At 38.6% G+C, this 24,994-nt stretch overlaps 1 protein-coding gene across 1 annotated transcript in view; it reads right to left on the bottom strand.

The window, feature by feature from the left end:
• Window positions 1-15,759, bottom strand: part of LOC149028679 (alpha/beta-Hydrolases superfamily protein) — a 32,457-nt gene extending 16,698 nt beyond the window's left edge. Inside the window, exons 1-3 of the mRNA XM_089138667.1 lie at window positions 15,418-15,759; window positions 12,530-12,606; window positions 5,596-5,701 (exon numbers count right to left, since the gene is read on the bottom strand). Coding sequence (XP_088994793.1) covers window positions 5,596-5,701; window positions 12,530-12,606; window positions 15,418-15,606 — 372 coding nt within the window. The 5' untranslated portion in view covers window positions 15,607-15,759. The remainder of the gene's footprint in view (window positions 1-5,595; window positions 5,702-12,529; window positions 12,607-15,417) is intronic.
• Between the last annotated feature and the right edge of the window lie 9,235 nt (window positions 15,760-24,994).

Below are 24,994 nucleotides of genomic sequence, written 5' to 3'. Positions count from 1 at the left end.
TTGGCAAGTACTAGAGAAAAGAAGTGTTGCAAGTAAATATATAGATATAGTTAAGGATATGTATGATGGTTTGGTGACTAGTGTTAGAACGGGGGGACAAAGTAATGAATTCCGATAACGGTTGGGCTACATCAAGGGTCAACTTTAAGCCCATATCTATTTGCACCGGTAATGGATGAATTAACCAAAGACATTCAAGATGAGGTCCCCTGGTGTATGCTTTGCGGATGATATTGTGTTGATTGATGAGACCCAGTGGGGATTAATACCAAATTAGAATCATGGAGATTAGCTTTGGAATCAAAAGGCTTTAAACTTAGTAGATCGAAGACGAATATTTAGTTTGTAACTTTAGTCATGATCGGCCGATGATGAGGTGGTGATACTTGACGATAAAGAGATTTCTCGAGTGATTGTTTTAGGTACCTAGGTTCAATCATAAGTAAAAGAGGTGATTTGGAAGATGAGGTTTCCCAAAGAATTAAAATAGGGTGGATGAAGTGGAGAGGTGCGTCCGGGGTCTTATGTGATCGGCGTATTCCATTAAAGCTTAAAGGAAAATTTTATAGGACCGTTGTTCGACCAGATATGATGTACGGTGCAGAGTGTTGGGCTGTTAAAAACAATCATATAGATAAACTCAGTGTAGCAGAAATAAGGATGCTAAGATGGATGAGTGGCAAAACTAGGATGGATAAGATAAGAAACGATCATATTAGAGTTGGGCTGGGAGTTGCTCCCATAAGTGATAAGCTTAGAGAAAGTCGTTTGAGGTGGCACGGCCACGTTCAACGGAGACCTATAAATGCTCCTGTACGGAGAAGTGATATAATCCATATTGAAGGAACTAGAAGAGCTAGGGGTAGACCTAAGATAACCTTAGGAGAAGTGGTGATAAAGGATATGTATAGCTTAGGCCTTGTATCTAGCATGGCCTTGAACAGAACTGATTGGAGGGCAAGAATCCATGTAGCCGACCCCATTTAGTTGGGACAAGGCTTTTTGTTGTTGTTGTTGTATTATTATTTTAAATAAACAATGGCTATGTCTTTCTGACACAATTCAGAAGTTCTCAAACCATTCAACATAGTATCAGAGCTGAAAATCCTCCGCATTTGATCCACATATCTGAAAACCTTCTACAAAACCCTCAAGATTTGGGATTTCATAAACAATGGCCATGTCTTTCTGACACAATTCAGAAGTTCTTTGCGTGCTCCTATTTCCAACTTTGCCTCGTATCAGTCATTATTCAAAGGTTTGTTTCTTCCATGTCCTTTGCTTTTATTCCTAACACCTGGCAAACAGCATTAACTCATTCACACTAGAAAGAAGCGATGGATGAAGAGATGAGAGCTTTGGGGGTGGGGGAAAAAAATCAAATGCAGGATCTAGTGTCCTTAACCACAAGGAAAAAGACTTTTGGATACAAATGGGCATTTGTTATCAAGCACAAAGCTGATGGTATTGTGGAAAGATATAAAGCAAGACTGGTGGCTAAGGGGTTCACTCAGACTTATGGGATTGACTACCAGGAGACGTTTGCTCCAATTGACTTGTGAAGATGACCACATTACAGGTGGTGATCTCACATGCAGTATATCAAGGATAGAGTCTTGAACAACTTGATGTGAAAAATGGTTTTCTTCATGGGGAAATTCAAGAGGAGGTGTATATGGATGTGCCTCTAGGTACACTTCTACAGAAACTCATGGGACAAAGCGCAAACTGAAGCATGCTCTGTATGGGTTTGGAAGATTCCATAAAACCATGGTGTCCATCAGTTATAGACAGAGTAATGCTGATCATACCTTGTTCATCAAGAGAACAGACTCACATAACCATATTGTTCGTATACATGGATGATATTGTCATTATAGGAAGTAGTAAGGCAGGAATTCCAGCTCTAAAGGCATTCATGGGTGTTGAATCTGAAATCAAAGACACTGGAAAACTCAGGTACTTCGTTGGTATTGAACTAGTATATTCAGCTAATGGCATCTCTCTCTCAGAGGAAGTGCACTCTCGATTTGTTAACTTAAGACAGGGAAGCTAGGATGTAAACCAACCAAAACCCTATTGAGACTAACCTACACTTGAAGGCCAAAGAAGGAAACCCATGGACAAGACCAACTATCAAAGACTAATTGGGAAGCTGATTTATTTGTCTCACACTCGACCAGATATCACCTTTGTTGTTAGACTAGTGAGTTCAGTACATGCATGACCCTCATTCCTCACATCTAGATGATGTTTACCGGATTCTAAGGTATTTAAAGGTTGCCACTAGGAAAGGGAATTTTGATTTCTCCTCATGGACACTTGAACATTGAAGCATATACAAAAGCAGATTGGGGAAGATGCCCTAATCTCTGGGTACTACACTTATGTTGGAGAAAACCTAGTAACTTGAAGAAAGAAGAAACAAGTAGTAGTTGCTAGGACCAATGCTAATGCAGAGTCGGAGCAATGGCACAAGGTATTCATGAGGTGTTATGATTGAAAGGGTTACTCCAACACCTAAGTACACATTCAAAGACACCTATTACAATTGTTTTCAGACAGTAAATCAGTTATCAACATAGCCCATAATACAGTTCATAACCAAGCATGTAGAGACTCACAACACTTAATCAAGGAGAAGATCGAGTCTGGACTGATCCACATTTCCTTGTCACATCTGACAACCAAAAGGCTAATGTATTTACAAAGAGTCTGAGCACTAAAGGTTTTGGTACCATTACTAGCAAGTTGGGCATGATAGATATCTATACACCAATTAAAGGAAGAGTTCTGGGAATTTCGGGGATAAGGGGGGTTCTTATGTGATATAGGTTGTGAAGGGATGATTTCCTAGGGGGAAAGGTTAGGTTACTATTTTGTGGTCAAATATGCTCCATCAATCTCAAAGATAAGTAACCCATCCCAGGGGAGATATAAGAGAAATTCCTTAGGCTTGGGTCTATAGGGTGCCATAAGGGGTTGAAACTTGGAAGGAATGTAGGTAAATAATTTACGGATATGATTCCCCAAGTCTGGCGGGGTTTGGATGTCTAAATTATAAGATATTAAGGTTCTTGTTTTATGGCTCTAGGAAATACGAAAATTCAAGAAAATAATTATATCTTGATATCAGACAGACAAAATGGATCAAATTGGGATCTATGGTCACTAGCATTAGGGGGTGATATTCCTAAAGTTTGGGACAAATCTAACAGTGAGATTGATGTAGATTTGACCTTGAAATTTGGGTCACTAGGAAAGTCCGAAAATTCAAGAAAATACTCAAGAAGATAAAAAAATAAATACATAAATAAATAAATAAGGGGGTGTAATGGATGGGGGATGAGAGGGAAGACTAAGGATGGGGTACTTGTAGCAGAAGGGAAGTAGAAGATCTTCAGCAAACTTAGTCTCACAAACCAACCGCAGGCTTCCCTCCAAGGGAGCCCACGACTTATTCCTCTTCCTTCAATTCTTTGCTTTATTAAATAATTCAAGTCTACTTCGTTACAATGAAGTAGGCTTATTTATAGCCTTCAGAAGGAAAACATGATAGGACCCAACTTCCAAAAGAGAATAAACTAGGGCTCTAACATGATAGGACTCAACTTCCAAAATTAAACAAACTAGGACTCTAACTTGCAAACCAAGATAAAACTCTTTTTTGACTACGGACTCTTATTCACACAAGAAGTTCTTCATATCTCACTCTACAAGAGTCCAAATTGAAATCTAAGAGTAGACATGGGAACCTTGGGACAAGTAGGACAAAACTAGAGAATTCCCTTACAACTTAAGCATCCTAACCTAACAAGGACTATTCACTAATTAACAAATATTGACTCAAACTCAAAACTAAAAAGTAGATCCAAGGTCTCAAAAATATACTGGACCTAGGGTTGACGAAAATTTGAAAATTTACCAAAATACCCTTGGTGCTGGTTAAAATTCTCTGGATCGTTGATAGGGCCGTGACACTGGTAAGCCCTTTAGGCCCCTCATTAGGTGGTCCTGGATTTGGTTTACATCACCAAGTACCAGTCATGATCTCCTCTAATATATGGTCAATACAGCAAAAGGACTATGTTGGCACTCAGCCACAAGACTACGTGCTCAGATGAGGAGCCTGGGTGACACATGGATCAATAGACGGTTAGGCCAGCATATAAATACCTCTCTTTTATAAAGGTAAAGGGACTTCAACTTTTTACCATTCATTACTCACTCATCTTGTTCCCCACTTGAAATCTTTCCCAAGTTATCAGCTAGCTTGGCATCCTCCTAAGTCCTAAGTGTTGAGTGGTTTTCTAGCTTAGGCATCGGAGAACTACAGCCTCTCCTTTGACCGCATGCTCTTAACTTATAGGTGACCAGGTCAAACCAAAGTGGAGGCCCATGCCAGAATCTGCCGCAAGAGGTTGGTTGGTCATACAATAGTAAATACCTGATAGCACGATGTCCAAAAAAATAAGAGAGAATAGAGAACCAGTAGACACTTCCAACCCAACTAGCTAATAACTAAAGGTGTGAAAAACCGAGCTTAACTACAGAAAGAAAAAGTAGCAACCGGGCATAGTAACTCCAGGTAAGAACTCTAAATTTTATTTTCTATTCTGAGGAATGGCAACTTTGCAGATGCTAAAAATGAGGTCAACAAATTGACCTCATCAACCTTGACTCACGTCAATATTTTCAGGCCAAATGCACTAAACATGTGGCACAATGAATGGGTCAATATGGTCAAGATAAGCATGGCTAATGATGAAAATGAAAATATGTGATACATGGGAAGCCATATTCAGGATAAGCTAAGATAGTGCTGCTTGAGGTGGTATGGGCATGTCCAGCAAAGGCCGTTAGAGGCACCTCTGAGGAAGAGTGATCAAATCCGATTGGATGGGGCTAAAAGAGGTAGAGGTAGGCCTACACTGACTATTGAAGAAGTAAGAAAGGAAATAAGGATATGCGTTTGTTGGGACTAAATGCCCATACGGGTGCTGATAGGGCTACTTGGGAGGACGAGGACCAATGCAGCAGATGCCATGTAAAGAGATGTTTCCCGAATGCTACTTCGACTATGTCTCCTCCTTATCCTCGTTTATGCTTAAATTTTACTATATAACTTCTCATCTCTTTTGTTTAGCCCTTAATGATCTATGTAGCTGATCCCATTGTGTTGGGATGAGGTTATTGTTGGGAAGCTATATGAATGATTTTTCTTAGAAGTATGTCAAAAATTCAATTAAAATTTCTCTTATCCATCCAACAATTAAGAATTGCCACATCCACACACCGTCCAACCCCCACCCAGCCCTCCCCCTCAACCCCCCCCCCCCTTCAAAAGAAAAGGAAAAGATAACAAAACCTAAGAGAGTAGACTCCACCAGATGGTGGGCCATACAATTGAGACAGGTTTCAAATTCAACAAATAGTCGATGAGGGCTTTGTCTTTGGAAAGCTCAGAGTGGCCAGATTAGCGTTCCAGATGCCAGAACAATATTGTCACTTGGCAGATGCAACCTAGAACCAAGGGAAACTTTGGCAAGTAGAGGGGAAGATCCATAATATTTAAAATAATAACAAAATACTTACTTCTTTCAAGCTAGAGGTGCCATATCCAATATAAGAAGATGAAAGCAACAGCTGCACCAAGGACCACTTTTCATTTTCCAATGCAATTGATAGAGGCTGCAAATACCTGCTACATGGTAGAAACTTATATTATCACCAATAAAAATTTAAATGGGCAAGGCTTCTGTCAACATTTCAACAGTAAATTAAGTTGGTGCATTAATGCATCTACAAGAATAGTAAGCCAATAAAACCGCTGACATGAATATGGAAGATAATAAGCCACCATTTGCTCCAAAATGCAAAAACAGAGGAGGAACCCCAAGGACCTCCAACAAGACATTGAACTCACTGGAATTTTTATATTGTCTTGAGAACTAAAGGCCATTCAGCAGGGTAAAGACAACAAATATGCTGACCTGTGGGTCTGGACAAACAGCCAACTCCAGAACTAGGACGGCGGCTAAAAACCTCATCAGACTTTGATCCCTCATTTTTGTAGCGGGGAGGGGGTTTAACGAAGCAACTTATTAACAAAGTTCCCACCAAACCCATATAGGCACGAGAAGACATTCAAGCAGGTTAACAGCAGATATGTTCAGCCAAGTCGTAGCTTTTGTGCTGTACGTTTTCATTCTTTTTTAAAGAAACTTAAAGATATGCCAAGAAAATAGTAATATATTCAATCTTGCCAGAGATTCATATTCTGGTTCTATTTGTTATAAGTCACAACACATCCTTTGATTCCAAGGCACATGTTCAAATGATTCGGCTAGGGTTAGCCTAGAAATCCTTTTCTCTTTACTGCTGCACACCTAGGTTAAACAGTCAGACTGCATAGCATAGCTTTTCCTCTCGTCTGTTAATATTTAGCCTCATAAAATCCAACAGAGAGTTCCAGTGAACTTAAGCATAGGCAGCAAAGGAGTTTATACACTCCTCAATGGCATTCCTGAAGTTTAGACTAGGGTGCTTTGCCCTTGATGTTCCAAACCTGCCCTGGCCTGCAACTGAGGCTGAACAGAGTCTAGGCTCAAAGGCCTGATGGCAGGGGTTGAAATATTCAGGCCCTAAATTAGGGTTAGTGTTTAGTCAGAATTGAGTGTTTGAATATCCCGGGCTCAGCAGGGTCTGGGTTCTAAAAAGCCCAGACTAACTCACACCTGTGCAGCCCTAGACTTCAAAGCATAATGATTACACTAAATGATTAGATGAGTGAACCCAATCTAGAGCAGTACTTCAGAAGAAGAAAGTTTTTATATACTACAGTTCAACTTACACATTGATTAGAAGTCGTACTTCTGACAATATTCTTAAGGGTAGAATTGTCTATAGGATATTATTTGTAATATTCCCACACTGGGAGTTTCTCTTTTCTATCTCTAATGTTATTATTTTACAAATAAAGACTGACTATGTCTCTCTGACAAAAGTCAGAAGTTCTCAGACCATTCAACATGGTATCAAAGCCAAAAATCCTCGGGATTTGATCAACAGATCTAAGAACCTGCAACAGTAACAGAACCCAAAAGCTACCGCCACCAGCCCTCTCTGACCTAAATCACCGCTGCCTCCCTTCCGCCTCTCTTTCTCCTGCTCCTAGGGCCATCGCCAGCCTCCACTGGTGGCATAGGACTATCGCCTCCACCGGTGGCCTAGGACTATCGCCTCCACCATTGCCTGGTCCTTAAGTCCTTCACACATCACCGCGAGGTCCATAAGACCTTTAATCCTTGCTGCCAGCCATTCTAACACCTCCAGCAATGTTCCTACAATCCCTCTAGGGACCTCAACACCCTACCTATCCCTTCCTAAACCCTACCACCACCCTTCTAAACCTTCTTTTGCCAACGCCTTCCATCCACGTTGATATTCCCATGGTGGTGAGCACTTTTTCTCCCACTAAGGGTTTCTTCGTTCCCCATTCAAGGTATAATTCCTTTTGAATGAAGGATTTGGGATTTTTTGGATAGAATGCTCATTCGAATCCGTGCAATGCCTTCTAAGTCTATCACCACCTCTTCTGGTTCATCTGCTGTAGAGCATGCTCTAGTTGTTCATGAGTGTGATTTCTCCCCATTTTAGATTAACTCTGTAGAACTCAACCAGACAAATTACCTAGAAGGTCACGCTCTGTGGGTCTTGCAGTGGGTGCTCCTGGTCTTACGAGTCATCTCCACGGTATGTCTGTGCAAGATTCAACGGCTGGTTCGGCTCAAGATAAATGGGAAACAAATGAGTGATTGGCTACAGGTTTCCTGCTCAATTCTATTGTACTTGCCATTGCTGAAAGCTACCTCCTCCTTCCTAATGCCGCTGTTATTTGGAAAGTTGCCAAGGACACCTATTCTAAGGTTGATAATAATGCACAATGCTTTGAGATCAAACGTATAATTCATCAATTGCAGTAGAAAGAACTTACTCTTGCTCAATATTATAATACTCATATGGGTATTATCAGACATTGGACTTCTATGGCAAATTCACTCCAACGTGTGGTACTAATTTTACTACTCCAACTTGTGGTACTAATTTTACTTACTTATCAGAAGTGGGAAGACAAGCTTCAAGTTTATGATTTCCTGGCTGGTCTCAATATTGAGTATGATCAGATACATGCACAAATTCTCTCATGGGAACCTTCTCCAACCCTAGAGTAGGCATATGCCATGGTAGACACAGAGGACAGCCACAAAACTGCTATTGTTCATAATAGTATGCCAAAGAGATCTAGCTTGGCTGCTAGTACAAGGGAATCACATGCTTGTACAAGTGATTCTTCTTGTGCTCAAGTAAAGTGTGAATATTGTGGTTGTAAACATCAAATAAAAAGGCCAAAAGTGTTGAAAATTACATGGCCAACCACCTAGCTCCAGTGGAGGAGGCTTGAATGCAAACAAGGAAATTCCCAGGCAGCTACTAATCACGCCTATCTGGAAGACACTAGTGCTTCAACACCTCTTTCCTCAGATGAGCTCTAGCATCCATGTCAGTTGATGACCAAACTCGAAGTGTCTTCTTCCATGCCAACTTCCAGTGCCAGTGTCGCCTCTACAATGGTTAATCCTTCTAAGCCTCCACCAACTTCAGGTATTTTCATTTGCCACAGTGCGTTCTCGAGCTCATCCACGTGGATAATTAACTTTGGGGCAACCAATCACATGAATGGTTCTTCCTCTTTATTTCATTCATATTCTCATGTCTCTGCTAACAATACTATATGTAATTGCTGATGGGTCTCTTTCTCTTAGTTTCGAAAAAAGATCCATCATTTGTTCCCCTTCCCTGCAAACTGCAATTATCTTCTGTTTTGCATATTCCCAATTTTTCTACTAACCTTCTATGTATCAATGTATCAGTAGTATTACTTGAGATTTGAACTGCAAAATAACTTTCTTCCATTCTCATTGTGTTTTTCAGGACTTGGAAATAAGGCATAGGATTGGCAGTGGTAAATGGAAAGGGGGACTTTGCTTGCTGGATGGTACTCCATCAGCATTGACTAGGATCTCTAGTTCCACTTCTGATTTATTTACTTTACTTCAGTGGCATTGTCATCTTGGCCACCCTCCTTTATCTACTTCAGTTTTAACTTTTTTCTAACTTGCCTAGATGTTATAATTTGAATGATTTTTATTACGATGGTTGCATTTTTGCAAAGCAAACTCGACATGTTTATCCTATATCTGATAATCGTAATACCACTCCTTTTTCTAGCGTACATCCTTCTCATGTTGTTTCTTCCTCTGAATATCGTTGATATGTTACCTTTATTGATTATTGCACTAGAACCACATGGGTTTATCAAAAAAGTGATGTTTTCTCTTGTTTTCAAATCTTTCATTAACTGGTTATTTCTCATTTGAGGCCTTTGCAAAAATCCTTTATACCGATATTAGGACAGAATATACAGTTGGGGAATTTCAAACCTATTTGGCTAATCATGGCATCATTCACCAAACCAATCGTGTTGACACGCCACCTCAAAATGGGGTGGCCAAATGCAAGAATAGGCATCTCCTTGAGGTTACTAGGTCATTTATGTTTATCATGCATGTTCCACCTCGGTTCTAGGGAGATGCTGTTCTTGCAGCCACATGTCTCATTAATCAGATGCCATCTTGTGTACCATAGTTGTTAAGGCATTCGGGCGCCCTCTGGGGTCATAAGGGAACCGTCGCCTTATTGCTAGGTCATAAGGCGGTCGCCTAGGTGTCTAAGGCTTCGCCTCAGACGCCTCAAACCCTAACGCGACCACCTATTGAATTTTTTTTATTTTTAATTTTTTAAAACCAAATCAATGATGCCAAATTGAAGGCAAAGAATCAATTGGCAATTAGAACCTAATGATCCATAATTAGTAACCAATTCCAATTTAAAAAAATAGCATGTTGAAGCCTAATGATCTCTACCTAGGACCTTGTTTGCTGAAATATGCTGAAATACCAATTTTCTTCATTACTTTTTCGTCTTTTTTAGAATAGAAGCTTCACTTGCTACCCCCAAAAAAAAGAAAAAAAAGAATAGAAGTTTCATTATCATTAAGACAAATGAATGCATCAATATATGCCATATCGGATGACTAGAATAGGATCTTTTTTTTTTTTTTCATAATACATGTTCATTTACAATCACAGCCAAAATTTCACTTAAAATGCCTTGAAACACCTCAACCGCCTCAAAAGCGCCTCGTTGACTCATCGCCTCAACTAGCCTAAATTGCCTCGTATTGCCTCATCGTCGTGTACCACAAAAATGCTGCCCTCTTGAAGCCCTTTTAGGTACTACATCATTTACTGTCCCCCCCCCCCCCCCCAAAGGTCTTTGGGTGTGTTGCCTTTGCTAGAAACCATCATGTTAAAGCTAAGCTTGATCCACGTGGGTTATGATGTATTTCCTTGGTTAGCCTACCACTCAAAAGGGTCACAAGTGTTGCCATCCTCCTTCCCACCAGTTATTTGTTTCCATGGATTTTCTAAGAAAATATTCCCTATTTTTTCCTTACACCTCAAGAGTGAGTCTAGTGAAGATGTTCTAGAACTCATCCCTCTAGTGGAAATCCCCTCCGATATTCCTACTAACGATGCCCACTTGGAAGATGGAGTAACTGGAACAACGACTGATGGACCAGAATAGTGATGTGCAAAGGGAGCAGTAACCTACATTGTAAACTCCCCTGAAAACTTATCAAAGCAAAACAGTGAAGGAAGCTCGCTCTACCGCTCCTAGCCGATTGGAAGCTCCACCTCCTAATCCTAAAGAGACTGTCCTGGTAAGTCAATTTCTAATTCCGTTTCCGATCCTTCATTAGACTTACCAATTACACTAAGAAAGCAACCACGAGCATGCACCTAGCATCCTATTTCTAACTTTGTCTCATATCAATCACTATCTAAAGTTTTTCAAAGCTTTGTTTCTTCCTCATCCTCTACTTCTATTCCTAACACCTGGTAGGAAGCATTAACTCATTCACACTGGAAAGAAGCGATTGATGAAGAGATGAGAACCCTAGGGAAAAAAACGAATGTGGTATCTGGTGACCTACTGACTTACCTACAAGAAAAATGACTATTGGGTGCAAATGGGTGTTTGTCATCAAGCACAAAGCTGGTGGTACTATGGAAAGATATAAAGCTAGACCGGTGGCCAAGGGGTTCACTCAAACTTATGGGATTGACCACTCGGAGACCTTTCTTCTAGTTGTAAAGATGAACACAGTAAGGGTGGTGCTCTCATATGCAATAAACCAGGAATGAAGTCTTCAACAATTTAATGTGAAAAATGCGTTTCTTCACGGGGAAATTCAAGAGGTGTATATGGATGCATCACTCGGGTACTCATATACTGAAACTCATGGGTATGTGTGCAAACTGAAGCATGCTCAGTATGGATTGAAACAATCCCCAAGAGCATAGGATTTGGAAGATTCCATAGAGCCATGGTGTCAATAGCTGCCCTTTATCTATGGAAGATTCCATAGAGCCATGCATCAGCTCTCATATGCATTTTGTCTACCTACTTGGTCCACAATAACCTATGCTGCCCTTTACCTACCTACATGATCCGCAATAACCCATACTACCTTACCTACTTGGTCTGCAGTAACCAATACTGCCGTTTACTTACCCATACATTTACCTACTACTTTGCCTTCTTGCAAAAGGTTGTGTGGATATTGAAGCTACAATTTTTATCTTTAGTGTGGAGATTCCTTCCTAGTACTAGGATTATTTGGCTAGTATGTTGCTACACTTGTGGATTTTGCTGATTGTTTTCATTATTGGATGGTTTGTTCGACATGAAGAACTAAAGTTTTTTTAAAGTTGACGATTATCTCATGGGTGAAGTTCTCTTAGTGTTTATCGGTGTATGCTATTACCACACAGTTCAAGACTGGTGTTGTCTTTCAAGGTTATTCTTATTTGTTTAAGCTGAAGCTTTCTTTGCGTATACTCCAACCTAAGGGGAGTATAAAGATTTACACAACTTTGGATACGACTGCAGACTAGACTGGATCACTGCAATCTGGAGTTTCCTTTTTTCATACTTTTTATTTTAGCTTAGGTTTCTATTTTAGTTACCTTCTATTTTAGTAACTTCTTATTTTTCTTATTGCTTGATTGACAAATAATCTCCCTAAGATAGTTTCCTTTTCAGTAGATTTGGGAGATTCTATACAACACGTAATTTGCTTTTTGCTGTAACTCAGTTTAAGAAACTGTCCAAAACTAAAACATAATTTTACATTATAAATAAAATACCAGGGGAGAGCCAAAATATACAAGCAAGCTCTCTCCCTTCTTCTATTCTTCTTCTTTAGTTTTCTTCAATTGTTCTTTTTCTTCTGAATTTCCTTTCAGTCCCTAGACTGATTTCAGGTACTGAAATTCTAACAAAGACAACAAAGAGAAAGTTGAGGAACAAGAGTTTGATGGCATGCAGTAACAAAACATACTCGGTTGCCATAAAACCATCGGTCAATCCCCCAATAAATATGACTTGTTGTTTGAACTCGCCTGTTTTGAAGGCAACCTGCAGAAGGAAAGTACCACAATGAAGTGATGATGACAACATAAGGACTTGAGTTAAAAAGGATTCATGATTCAAATTTTAAAGTAACTTAAAAATAGAGATAAATGTTTAGCAACAAAATATGCAACATGAGAAGAGAAAGGAAAAAAGGACAGATATCCTTTTTTGTGTAGCCCACCTGGAAACAACTCCAGGCTACGAACCGGATTGCGCTGAGGTCAAGATTTCTAAGCATTGGGATGGGTTGGCTAAAAGAACCTCAGAACTCTTACTACTTTCATCCTAGTTTTTGGGCAACAATGATATTTTTAAGTTTATTGATTTAGACGGATCAGAGTCTAATCAAGTGTAGTACTATTTTGGATTGACAGAATCAAATTAGGCTAGGGCAACTGTTTCCCTCATTTTTCCATATGCTGATATATTTTGGTAAAAAATTAACCATTTAGCAAGATGTTGAGTGATGGAAGGTTATATAGTTGCACATTTTTCTGATCCAAGTCTCAAATCTGAGTTGAGTAGAGAAATTATGGCTAACACACTATAAAGAGATCAAATTGTGATGGGATACACATTTTCAGGATCAGAGTTTAGGCGTCTAGTTGTCAACATAGAGATATATCCCCAAATACTTAGTAATAATAAAGGAATCAAATCAAGTTTGCTATTGAATGAATAAGTCCACAATGAAGGTGTGAGCTTCCAACCACTTCTTGTCTGACACCAAAATAATACCTACCAAGTGAGGTTGTTGCAGTTTTATGGATCCTTTTATCTTTCCCCTACTTCACTTTCTTAATTTGTGATTGGTCTATTCCACCTTCATCCATAGTTATCAACACAGGAGGTGACTAAGGCATTTAAGGGACTTCCTAAGCACCTCGGTGATAAGGTCGCCGAGAGGCATCACCATGTCCAGGTTTCTTCCACTCATCTCAATCAGCATTTACTGATACTGAGTGGAATCCTTCCCTACATACACCTAGTTGTATCTGGAAGACTCAGCAAGCATACCTACATTCAGCTAATCCCGATGTGTCGCGTCCAAATAACACTGAGGATGATGCTTTTCTTGTTTTTACTTTGTAGGGTGCATTCTAGTATTCTATATTTAATATAACCATTTTATTTTGGACAAATAGCAAGCTAAATATTATAGAATTTTGCTTTTATGATACACAAACTTAAAAAATCATACGAAATATGAAACAAGGTACGCATCAGAAAACAAATAAAACAAAGTATCTTTATCATACTGTCAAAAGTATGTTCATCTCCCAGAAATTTAACTGGTCAATTGGTCAAATAATCTTATTTTTTTATGAGACTTTTTTAAATTAGATAGACAGGAAACCGGTTGTCTAACAAATCCAAGATTTCTTAAATCTGATCTATACTTGTGCAGTGTTGACGAACTCTATCAACATTGCAATAATTGAGACAACACTTTTGGTTATCAAAATAGATATTTTACCACTCTTTTGGGTTTTAGCAATGTTCTACCATATTAAGATTCATGGAATTTTTTTAAATTGAGAAAACCTCCACCATTGGAAAATTGAACATATCTAGATATCCTATCCATGAAAATTCAGTTTTTGTTCCTAAACAGAATTTTTTTTAATTGTTTTGTTAGGGGGATATTTGCTTAGTTATGAATAATATATAAAGTAAATGAAACAAAAAACAGGACAGTCACATAGGTCCCAACCAATGATCAAGTTCTTGGTATTGAGGCTAGTTTCAACTTTCAACCAGCTAAAGAGTGAGATATGGCCAAGATGATTTGCAGCCAAGTTGAAAACCAAGGATTCTGAAGGTGAAACTCACCAGGACGAGGAATAGTCAAAACCATTGAAACTGGTCGAGACTACCAAAAGAAGTCTAAACTATTGAAAGAGGATTGGTTGAAATTGGTTAAAATTGGTCTTAACTTGGTTATTTATTGGTTGAAACCATCAAAAATTTTAAAATGTTGTCGAAACTTATCAAAACCACAGACTTCTAAAACTAAGTAACTAGCCCATCTGCCTTGGTTTATTGAGGAATCAAGACTTAACCAAAATTTTGGCATCCTAGTCAAAGCTAGGACACGGTCCCAGCAAAAACACTTGGATGTGTAGCCATGTAGGTGGCGCTTAGGCAACTACTTATAACTTATAAGTACGCACTCATCAAATACCAAATACCTCAAATCACACCATGGATTGCTATAATTATGATTGACATTATTCCAATTCTTATTATACTTTATTTCTGTTATAAAACCTCCAATAGCATTGTATATTGAACGTACGCAAAGACATTTGCCTACTATAACCCAGCAGCTCACCTACAGTCTTCAGGTTAGTGCGTTGCACAGCAGATAAAACCGTACAAGACAAACCAAACACTTAAAGAGCCAGGAAGAAAGAAGTAGAAATTGCGTTTTCACATTTCAGTCTAAGAAAATGCAAACATAAATAAAATAAAATGGAATAATCCATATTACAGCGAAATTGCTTCCTCCTTTACAGTAAGGATCTTTTTCAGCGAAATCTTACTCCTCCTTTACAGTAAAGAAAATTTTTTTTTTTTCCTTTTTTTCTTTTTATGGGATGAATACAGTAAAGAGCCCTGTTTTTCGGTACAATTTCGTCATTTTAATCCAACCACTGGTCTGCTACCAAGGCATTGGAGCATAAAGTTTTTTTTTTTTGGGGGGGGGGGGGGGGGGGAAAGCATCTAATGCAGAGTTGAATAAACCCGAGATGAGGCAGAAAACTGTACTAAATTACTTAACACAGGAACAGAGATGTAAGAAATTCAGACCTGAGCGGACTTCGGCCCATACTTGAAGAGAACTCCTCTTAATTGGTTCTTGCGAGTGACGGAACCAACAGCATCACTCAAAATAGCGTTGCTCGTCATATTGGGGTTTTCAAGCTTTTCCGACCGACCGCGAAGTAGACTTGAAAACCACGAAGTAGTTGAAGAAGGGAGCGACGAGGAAGGATTCATGACAGAGGCACCCAATCACCATCCATCATTCATCCTTTTTCGCAGAAATGGATTCCTAGATCGATATTTCGCTTTTGGGAGTTGGAATTTGGCAGTTCACCTCCACCTTGGATTCCAAGAATCACACACTCAAATTTCTATTTGTTAAGTCTTTTTTCTTTTTTTTTCCGGTAATAAATTTTACTTGTTAGTCGGGGAACTATTGATTTAGAGTAGAAAAAAAACTACGAGTTCTGCACTGTTGACCATCTACCCTGAAGTCTTGGGGGCGTTTGATTCCGCGTTTCCTTAGAATTAGATTCCAGATAATCATGAAATTAGAAAAAAAATCGTGTTTGGTTCAAAGTTGAATCAGAACCTAGGTTCAACTAGAATCCACTTTTAACACTAAAAATTAGAATCACTTGAGGTAGTTTCCAAATAGACTCACCCTTTGGAACCCACATATAAATACGGGTTGGGAATCACATTTTATCGTGAATCACATTTTCTCATTTTCGCAAAGTGTCTTTCGTCACCTAGGTGCTAAGGTTCTCTCAAGTCTTTTTTGTCGCCGATCGTTCAACTCCTGCTACTACCGCATCGCAAGGTAGCTTCACTTTCTTCTTCAAAATCAACATCTCGGTTTCGCTCTCCTTTCCCCCTCTTCTTCTCTGCTTCCTTTTCTTCTCTCTAGTCTCTGTTGTGTCTCTCGTCTGTCTGAAGCCTAAGCAAGAGTAAAAGGTCGAGGCAGCAAGCTTTCTGCAATCGATCTGTCTGTTTGAAAGCATATTTGCAACCGTTTGTTTGGAGGCAGCAAGCTTTCTTCGAAGCCCTCTTGTGCAAGCGAAGCCCTGTCTCTGCAACCGATCCCTCTTCAACCGAAGACGTGTGTTTGCAACGCACTTCTTCATTTCGTTAAATTGCTTCTGATTTGAGGTATTTTCCTTTCCACTTGCTTATGTATATTTTGGGTAGTTGCTGATTTTATTAGTCCTGCGTTCAGAGGCTATTGGGGATTTTCTTCAGATTTTTTATCATTGAAAATGAGTTGTTTACAAATCATTCGTCTCTTAAACTCATGCCTAAAATGAAGAACCTTTGAGAAAATGAACTGCATGAAACAGTAGTAGTATCAAGCATATCTTATCCTATTAACTGACCTACTTTCCTTTCTGAATAATTTCATTACTTGTTCATATATGAAGATTTTCCAAAACAAATCGAACTTCAAGAGGGAAAACGAAAAAACCCACCAGAAGTACTAATGGCTAACCATGGTAGAAAATTGAAAAAAAAAACATTCATTTCCCATATAGGCAACATGGGATATAATTATAAACTAATGGGACCATAAGATGACCCTGTTTGGTCAAACTTTCTCAGTTAATATCCCAGCAAATAGGTCTTACATAGTTGATGATCACTAGTTATTAAATCTTTTACACAAAAGCAAATGCCTATGTGTTCTTCTCACATGCAACCCAATCACTAGTAACCTCTATATATATATATGCTCTTCATGTTAATCTTCTCGATGATGATGATGATCAGGGGGGCTGCTAGTAGGGCAGCTCCAAATGAATGAGTAATAAAAAAAGAAGAAAAGCTATCTCCTAAACTCCTAAACTCTTCCTATTTTATCATTGGAGTTTTCAGTTTTCCTGTTTGAAACCCTGTTTGTCATTCACTATTACTTGTTTCCTACCAATTAATGAACTAGCATTTTTTCTTTCCCTTACTCTGCTTCCTCAGTTTTTTAGGTTGAATTAGTGTAGTTAGAAGTGAATATTCTGCTTACGAAAGAAAGAAAGAAATTATTCAGGTATCTGTATCTTTTTCTTTTTTTGGGAAAAATGTATCTTTGTGATAGATGATATCTAATTGAAGTTTTGGAAAATACTATCTACTCAGTTTGAAAATTAGAGTTGGCACTCCTAATTGTTGTCTTGTGAAACATATGTTCTGTTTATCTCATTTCTTACATCATAAAAATCTAATGAGGAACACATTCATTGCTAATTAAATTTAAGGATTGTTGAAAGTCTATACCATTATCTAAACAACTATGATGCTAGTGCAATTACACTGCTAGGGGCATCTCTAGCTACTACTGATTTTGTTGTGTGTAGATAATAACCAAAAGCATCTCTTCTCTTCTATGGTTTTTTTCTTTTCTTTTTTTGACCTTGGATTTATTTAGTCAATGTTTTTCATTATTCAATAAAGTAGAGAGGTTCATGTTGTGTATGTCAGTGACTCTTTGAAATTCAGGCACACGTTAACCACCCAATGCACCATGCTTAAATGAAAAACTACACAATAATAAAACTACTAGGAACTATAATTATGACTATTACTAGCTGCTGCTATTATCATCTTCATTTTTATCTGATTGAATTAGGTGCATCTACCTCTTGTTCTTGAATTTTTTTCTCGACAGCATGCTTTTGTTGTTTTTCCCCTTTGCTAACTCAGTCAAAGAAAAAAGTTGGGTGGTATTCAGAGTAGAGCAAATGCAGTAAACATCTTCTTAGTTTGAAACTGAATTTGATTGAAGGTTTCCAAAATTAGTTGTGTTCTGCTTGGGACTTCATCCTTGTTTTAATGGGTTGTGGAATATATATATAGAGAGAGATTATATGATGTTGGAATGCATTGTCATCTTAGGTTTCCATGCCAAAAACAACATTTTAAGCTTTTGGATAATCTAATTTTAATGGATGGTCAGGTTAACATCAACTTGACCTTCTTCCAAAACCATGAATGAAAATGGACAATGGAACCCCCCCTGAACCAAGTATTGGACCAATCACTGTATTAATATAATTGAATGTTTCTATGTAAGCTGTTCAATCAGTGGATGACATAGAATGACACATCAGTCGCTATGGAAAATTGCATGGCAATGCTGTGTGCATTATATCTTCTTATCTCTAATTTCTTTCTCTTTGTTCATGGACTGAAATAGACATTCTTATCTGTACCTTTCCTATGACTTCTTATTCTTATGAATCAAGCTCCAATTTTTTCACAAAATACCAAACTGTTCTTGGAACTTGAATTCTGAAACACAACATGGCATAGATTTTTATTGGTATCATTTGCGAGATTTTAGGGGGAGAGGTCGAGGGCCAAGGTCGAGATCAAACTGTAACCTCTGTTCCCATCACTTTACACTATGACACCTTTTTTTGATGATTAATCTCTCTGTTTTTAGCAATCCATATAACAAAATCCAATGCACTATGAATCTTTAGTGTTATAAAAGCTAGAATGCTTTTATAGGAAAGAAGACAAAAGAAAAGAAATGCAGATATTATTTCTCATTCCATTGGATTAGACTATTAATATGTTCTTGTTGGTAGGTCATTTATTTCAGTTTGATTTAGTATACATTTTCTATATGATCACATTTGAGGACCTAAATTTAGAGAACGCATAGTCACGTTATTCAACATGAATGACGAAGAGGTGGTAGTTGCTTTGGTGGCCGCAGCAGTTGTCAACGTAGTTGAATACATTACAAGAACATACGTTGGGAGGCAATCATATCGAGTAGATGTCCGGCGTGGGTTTCTTGAAAAATTGAGGAGGGTTCTACAGCTTCAGCATCATATGACAACATCAACAAGAAAATTTTGGGTGTTGGATGGCAAGCCCCAAGTGAACACATGCAAACTCAAATTCTGATGGACCGAATCACAATGTTGGCTATTGGATTCTTGTTCTTATGTGTGTGGGTTTTGTTACTTTCTTGTTATGTATTTTTTTTTTATGCAACAAAGATGTAAAACCATTTCTCTTAAGAATGGAATGTAGCTCCAGGTGGCGTTGTTAAGAGTGGTGGGTCCTGTGGGAAATTGAAGACCAAATTGAATTCTCAATTCTGTTATTTTGGCTTCGTTGTGCTGTTGTATCATGATATTTGGGACAAGATGGTATTTAGTTTGAAATAAACTCTTATAGGTAGTGATTGAATCATACAACATACCTTTTGGCCGACTTGATGAAGCTTTTCTACTTCTTGCTTTCGACACAAACAAAGACTAGACATTAGTTTCCTTGCTTGAATTTTTGGTCTAAAAATGCAATGGACTGAAAATATCCCAACCACCACTTCTAGAAGGAAGGAGTAGTGCAAGGTTCTTTGAAGAACATTAATTGTGGGAACTTTGAGATTATTGGACTTTCAGTTCTATGATCCTATTTATTTCTTCTAGAGTTATTCTCTCACTCAACTTGACCGTTGGAGTGCGACTAGTAACAATAGAAGGCACTAGAGATTGCACAAGGAATTGAAGGTCAAATAGAGTAGAAGTTTGAAAAATGAGCCCTGAGCTAAAGCTGCAAAAGCTAGATGGGGCCTTCACTTCGGTGCAAATCAGATTTTACGGCTTCATTACATCCTCTGTACAAAACCTAGAGGACAGATGTAGCCATATCAATGGATCTTTCATTAGCTAGAGCATTGGCAAGCATAGACCAAAATTCCATCGAAACTTGCGAAATTTTCACCGAAAATTCCCATTTTGGAAAATGCGAAACGAAACTCATGAGGACCGAAAAAAAAGTCCTCAGTTTCGATTGAAACTGTTGAAATTTCGTCGAAACCTCGAAACCTGTCGAAACTTGGTTCAACCTAGTTGACTAGCTAGTTCATGAGGAAAAAAATTTCCCAAATTTCGTGGGAAACTTGGGAAATTTCTTGGAAACCTAAGAAATTTCGTAGAAACCTGGGAAATTTTGTGGAAACTTGGGACTTTTTCCTGTAAATTTTGTAGCTTTCCCAGATTTTCAATTTTTTTGTTTATTTCATGTTTTCCCAAATACCCCCTCCATCAGGACTTCCCTATCCAAAGTGCGTATTCCCTCAGGACAAATACCATACTCATAAAGTTACAGTTGTCGATTAACTTGACAACCATAGGCATAAAATGTCATGGGATGTCTAAGTTCGTTGGTTGGAGGAGAGGATGTTACAGGCATAGTACTACTCAGCCCAAAATACTCTCTAAAACCTGTAGAAACTTGTACGGAAGAGTCCTCGATTTCCTCGAAATTTCCCAAGTTTCCACATAAGTTTCCCATTTTCACCTAGTCAAAACTTGAGTTTCCCTCGAATTTTTTACCATGTTGGCATATCTCAAATAGGCCCTTGTGACTTTGCTTGTGCGAGTACAAATAAGGGACCTACAAATTCAGACTAAGAGGAAGGCAACAAACTTTGATTGAGCAATAGGATCAGAGCCTTTCTTGTATTTGAGGCACTACAAGTCAAAGCCTATTGAGGCACCACTAAACTCTTCGCCGTGTAGTGCCCCCATGTCTAAGAGAGTAGGGTTTAACATATCAAATCTAAAGTGGAAGATATTGGTCGAATTCAACCAAAAATGCAAAGTAGCAACAAGGGTTTAAAAAGCTTATAGGATGAACTCGTTAACAACTGTCTTGAGTTGGAATTTGGAACATATAACTAGGTGAAAATAGGTTTAATGTTTAATTACTGATATTTAATCTTGACCAATAAATGTGTCTCAATAATTTCATGGTTGATGTATTGAATTTTGTAAATTATTATTATGCTCTTTGGTTAATCAAATAAAATAACAAAGTAGATTCACTTTCAGAATCAGGGTAACCAAACACGATTTTTTGTAGGAATATGATTCTACAGAACCTAATTCCATAGACTCATGATTCCCTAGAAACATGATTCTGAACCCGATTCAACAGAATTGTGGAACCAAACGCCCCCTTAGCTGATCGTCGCTTGTGGGCATGGACATCGGAGATTGGGCTTCATGGGCCCAATCTCATTCAAGCCCAAACTGTGTAATTCTATAACAGCTCTGGGCTGGCCTAACCTACCGCAGTGCTGCTGTCCTCATGCCCAGCAACCCTGTTAACTATATTGTTAATGCTTTTTCTTTTTTTATAATAAACCAAAGCTTTATATTAATTAAGGTGGCAAATACATATAATAGTGGGGTCAATTACATTTAGTGCGCTGTTATAATCTACGGAGGATTCATAGGCTAAATACATGAGCCATTTGTGGAGTGTGTTGTCACAAAAGTCATTAAGTCTTGTATCCTTAATGTACAAAACTATTTTTATCAAAATTGGGACATGAGTTATCAGCCAGCTGCTGTGGTTACTTGGTAGGAGTAGATCTCGAACTTGTTTATCATTACACCATATATCATGTGGTTGAAATTGTGTTGCAATGCTTGATTTATTCCATCCTTTAATCCAATCAGTAGTGCCTCAACAATGTTTCCCTTCCCTAGTCCTCATGTGCTTAGATACTTTAGCTGCCTTTCGCAAAAAATTCCCACACTTCATCCCGAGCTGTCTAGATCTGCATTATGTACCCCTATACAAAACAACATAGGGCCATATGTTAAGTTAGTAGAACTTTTTTTTTTTTGGTAGAAGTTAGTAAAACTTTTACAAAAGCAAATGTTTGGTTTAGGTGGCTGGGCTTGTATTTGGTTATTAGGGATTGGAGCAATTTCTTGAGTTTTTAGATTTAAAAATCATGAATCCAAGTCCCTATGTTATGTAGCACTCTTACGGGGTTGGGATTGACTTTATTAAATATTTGGTTATTTCTTTCTTTCCAGATAAAGTAGCAAGTGATTATAAAAACGGCCACCATCCATCTTTTTGATGCCTTATCCCTTCCAGAGTCACGGATGAAAGTGCTGCAGAGATCCATGAATGATGTGTTTGCCAGTCTTTCTATTCTTCACCCCAAGGGTCTTGCCGCCCAAATCCTTGTTGTCCAATCACATCGCAGAAATACATGCCATGCAGTTTCTGCGTACTTATTGCAGAACTCACAGCCTAGGGACAAAGTTGTCCATTGGGCAAGTTTTGCCTTGACTGGTAAACCTATATTTAAGAGACACCAAAAGAAAATCTTAAGTTTTGGGTGTACGGGTAATTTCCAAAAGAGCTTCCACAATGTGGTGTAAATATTAGATTGTGAAGTCGATCTTATTTGCGAAAGAGCTTTCCCTGCCATTTTGACAGAGAATTCTCCATTGCGTGAAATAAGAGACATCCATGTATTAGTTTCATTTGATACATTCATGTTGGAGAGATGACTCAGGTAAGAGTTTAGGGAAGGAGACAACTCCCTGTTGGGCACACTGATTGAGCTTGCCACCTGTGCCAGTGTCGTATTTCTTTCCCATCGCTCTGTATTAGGTTCAAGGAGTGATCAGTCTTTCGGGTTTTTGATCCAAGGATCGAACCAAAAGGAAGTGTTTCTCCCATTCCCAACTTTTCTCCATATCATCTTTTCAAGTTCTGGTAATATTCCTTGAATGCTATTCCATGTCCATGATCCTCTTCTTTTTTTTCACTTTTGGGTCGAACGGTGTGGTGTTCGGGAAGTACCTTGCCTTTAGTGTCTGTACCCATATTGATTCTGGGTTCTTGAGCTTTCTCCATCCTTGCTTGAGTAAGAGAGCCGTGTTGACATCCTCCCTTTTTTGAACCCTAGCCCTCTATTTTATTTTGGTTGGCAGCATCGATCCCATGAGATAAGAGTCAACTGTCTTTCCTTTGTCGCATTTCCTAACCAGAATTTTTGGCATAGGGAATCAATTTTCCTGCAAAGTATTTTTGGGAATTTGAAGCATTGCATTTGATATACTGATTTTGGTTGAAGGATAGATTGTAGAAGAACTCCTCGCCCTGCAAAGGATAGACTTGAAGCTTTTCAGTTCGCCAATTTTTTCCTCATTTTATTAATTGCAAACTGTAAATCCTTCATTTTAGATGTGCCATGGATTAGGTTAGTGCCCAGGTAAACTAAATCTTTCTTCATTTCATTGATTCCAAGAGCGAGGAGAATCGCATTCTTATCCCCCATTAGAACATTTATGCTAAAGAAAGCCCCACTTTTCTCAAGATTTATTTGTTGTCTTGTAATATCGGAAAAAAGTTCTAAAACAGCTTTTAGGGCCAAAACATCGTCATTTCTGCACGGCAGAATAGGAAAGTGTCATCAGCAAAGTAAGAGATGTGAAATTTCAGGAGCTCTTCTTGCAACTTTGATGCCTTTGAAGAGGTTGAGAGATCTATATTCATTCAACAGTCTAGACAGGATCTCCATAATGAAGAGGAATAAGTAGGGGCTAAGAGGACACCCTTGTCTTAAGCCCCGAGTTCCTAAGAACCAAATGTAAGTGTTACCATTGTGTTTGATTGAAAAAGAGGTAGTTGAGATTATTTTGTCTAGGAGTGTGCACCACTTTTGGTTAAACCCTAAAAACTCAAACAATTTGATGAGCACATTCCATTCCACTCTATCGTAAGCTTTGGACATGTCGAGCTTAAGAGCCACATATACCCACCCTTTCCTCTAGTGGTTCTCATGAAATGAAAGATTTTCTCGGCCAAAAAAGATATTGTGAGAGATTTGTCTATTAGCCATAAAAGCCCCTTGACATGGGGAGATGAAAGAATCCATGAGTGGTTTCAGCCGTCGGGCCAAGATTTTTGCCACAATTTTATAGCTCACATTACATAGACTAATGGGTCTATAGTCAACTACCACTCTAGGCTGCTCCTTTTTTGGGATGAAACACCGGAGCGGATGATTTGTTCCAAAGGGTAGAGATGAATTGTTGAAAAACAATTGCACAAGGTCTTTACTTATTAGATCCCAATGCTTTTGATAGAAGAAAGCATTAAAGCCATCCATACCCGGAGCTTTATGAGGATCCAAAGAGAAGACAGTCTTCTATATTCTCAAGTGATGGGGGTGCAAAAATTCCATCCAGTTGAACCATCGTGGCCATATTCGAGAATAAGCATTCAATGAAAGAAGGATCTAGGGGTCTAGAGGAAGTGAATAGGGTTTGCATGTAGTCTAAAAAGGCATGTGCAATTTCAAACGGACTAGTTGCAATTTTCCCCATGTATTTTCAATGTTCTCAATTTTACCCTTGTGCAAATGAATTTTTAAGGAGAGATGATAATACCTAGTATTTCTATCTCCATCCTTTATGTACGTACCTCTTGAATTTTGAAACCAAAATTGTTCCTCTGCAGCCAAAGCCCACGCTATAGACTATTTCTTTTATGAAACTGCTTCCCAGTTCAAGTAGGGGAGGTCCTCCAAGACGTTGATTTCTTTAGATAGTTTGTGAAAGATATTATCAATACTTCCAAACAAAGACCTATTCCAAAGAACTAAAGATCTAGAAAGGTTAGCAAGTTTACAGTCAAAGGTAACATTACCTCCACTTACCCAAGCTTGTTCAACTGCCTGCCGAAAGAGGGGGTGATGATGCCATGCATTTTGGAAGTGGAAGAGTTTCCTTCTAGGGGTTTGAGGGCAGTCAAATTGAGATATATTGGATTGTGGTCTGACCCAGTAGCTGGTAGT

Source organism: Hakea prostrata, chromosome 1, assembly GCF_041222555.1.
Source record: "Hakea prostrata isolate BN-2017 chromosome 1, UWA_Hpros_2, whole genome shotgun sequence".
NCBI classification, from domain to species: Eukaryota; Viridiplantae; Streptophyta; class Magnoliopsida; order Proteales; family Proteaceae; genus Hakea; species Hakea prostrata.
This window is presented reverse-complemented; position numbering and strand designations above follow the sequence as displayed.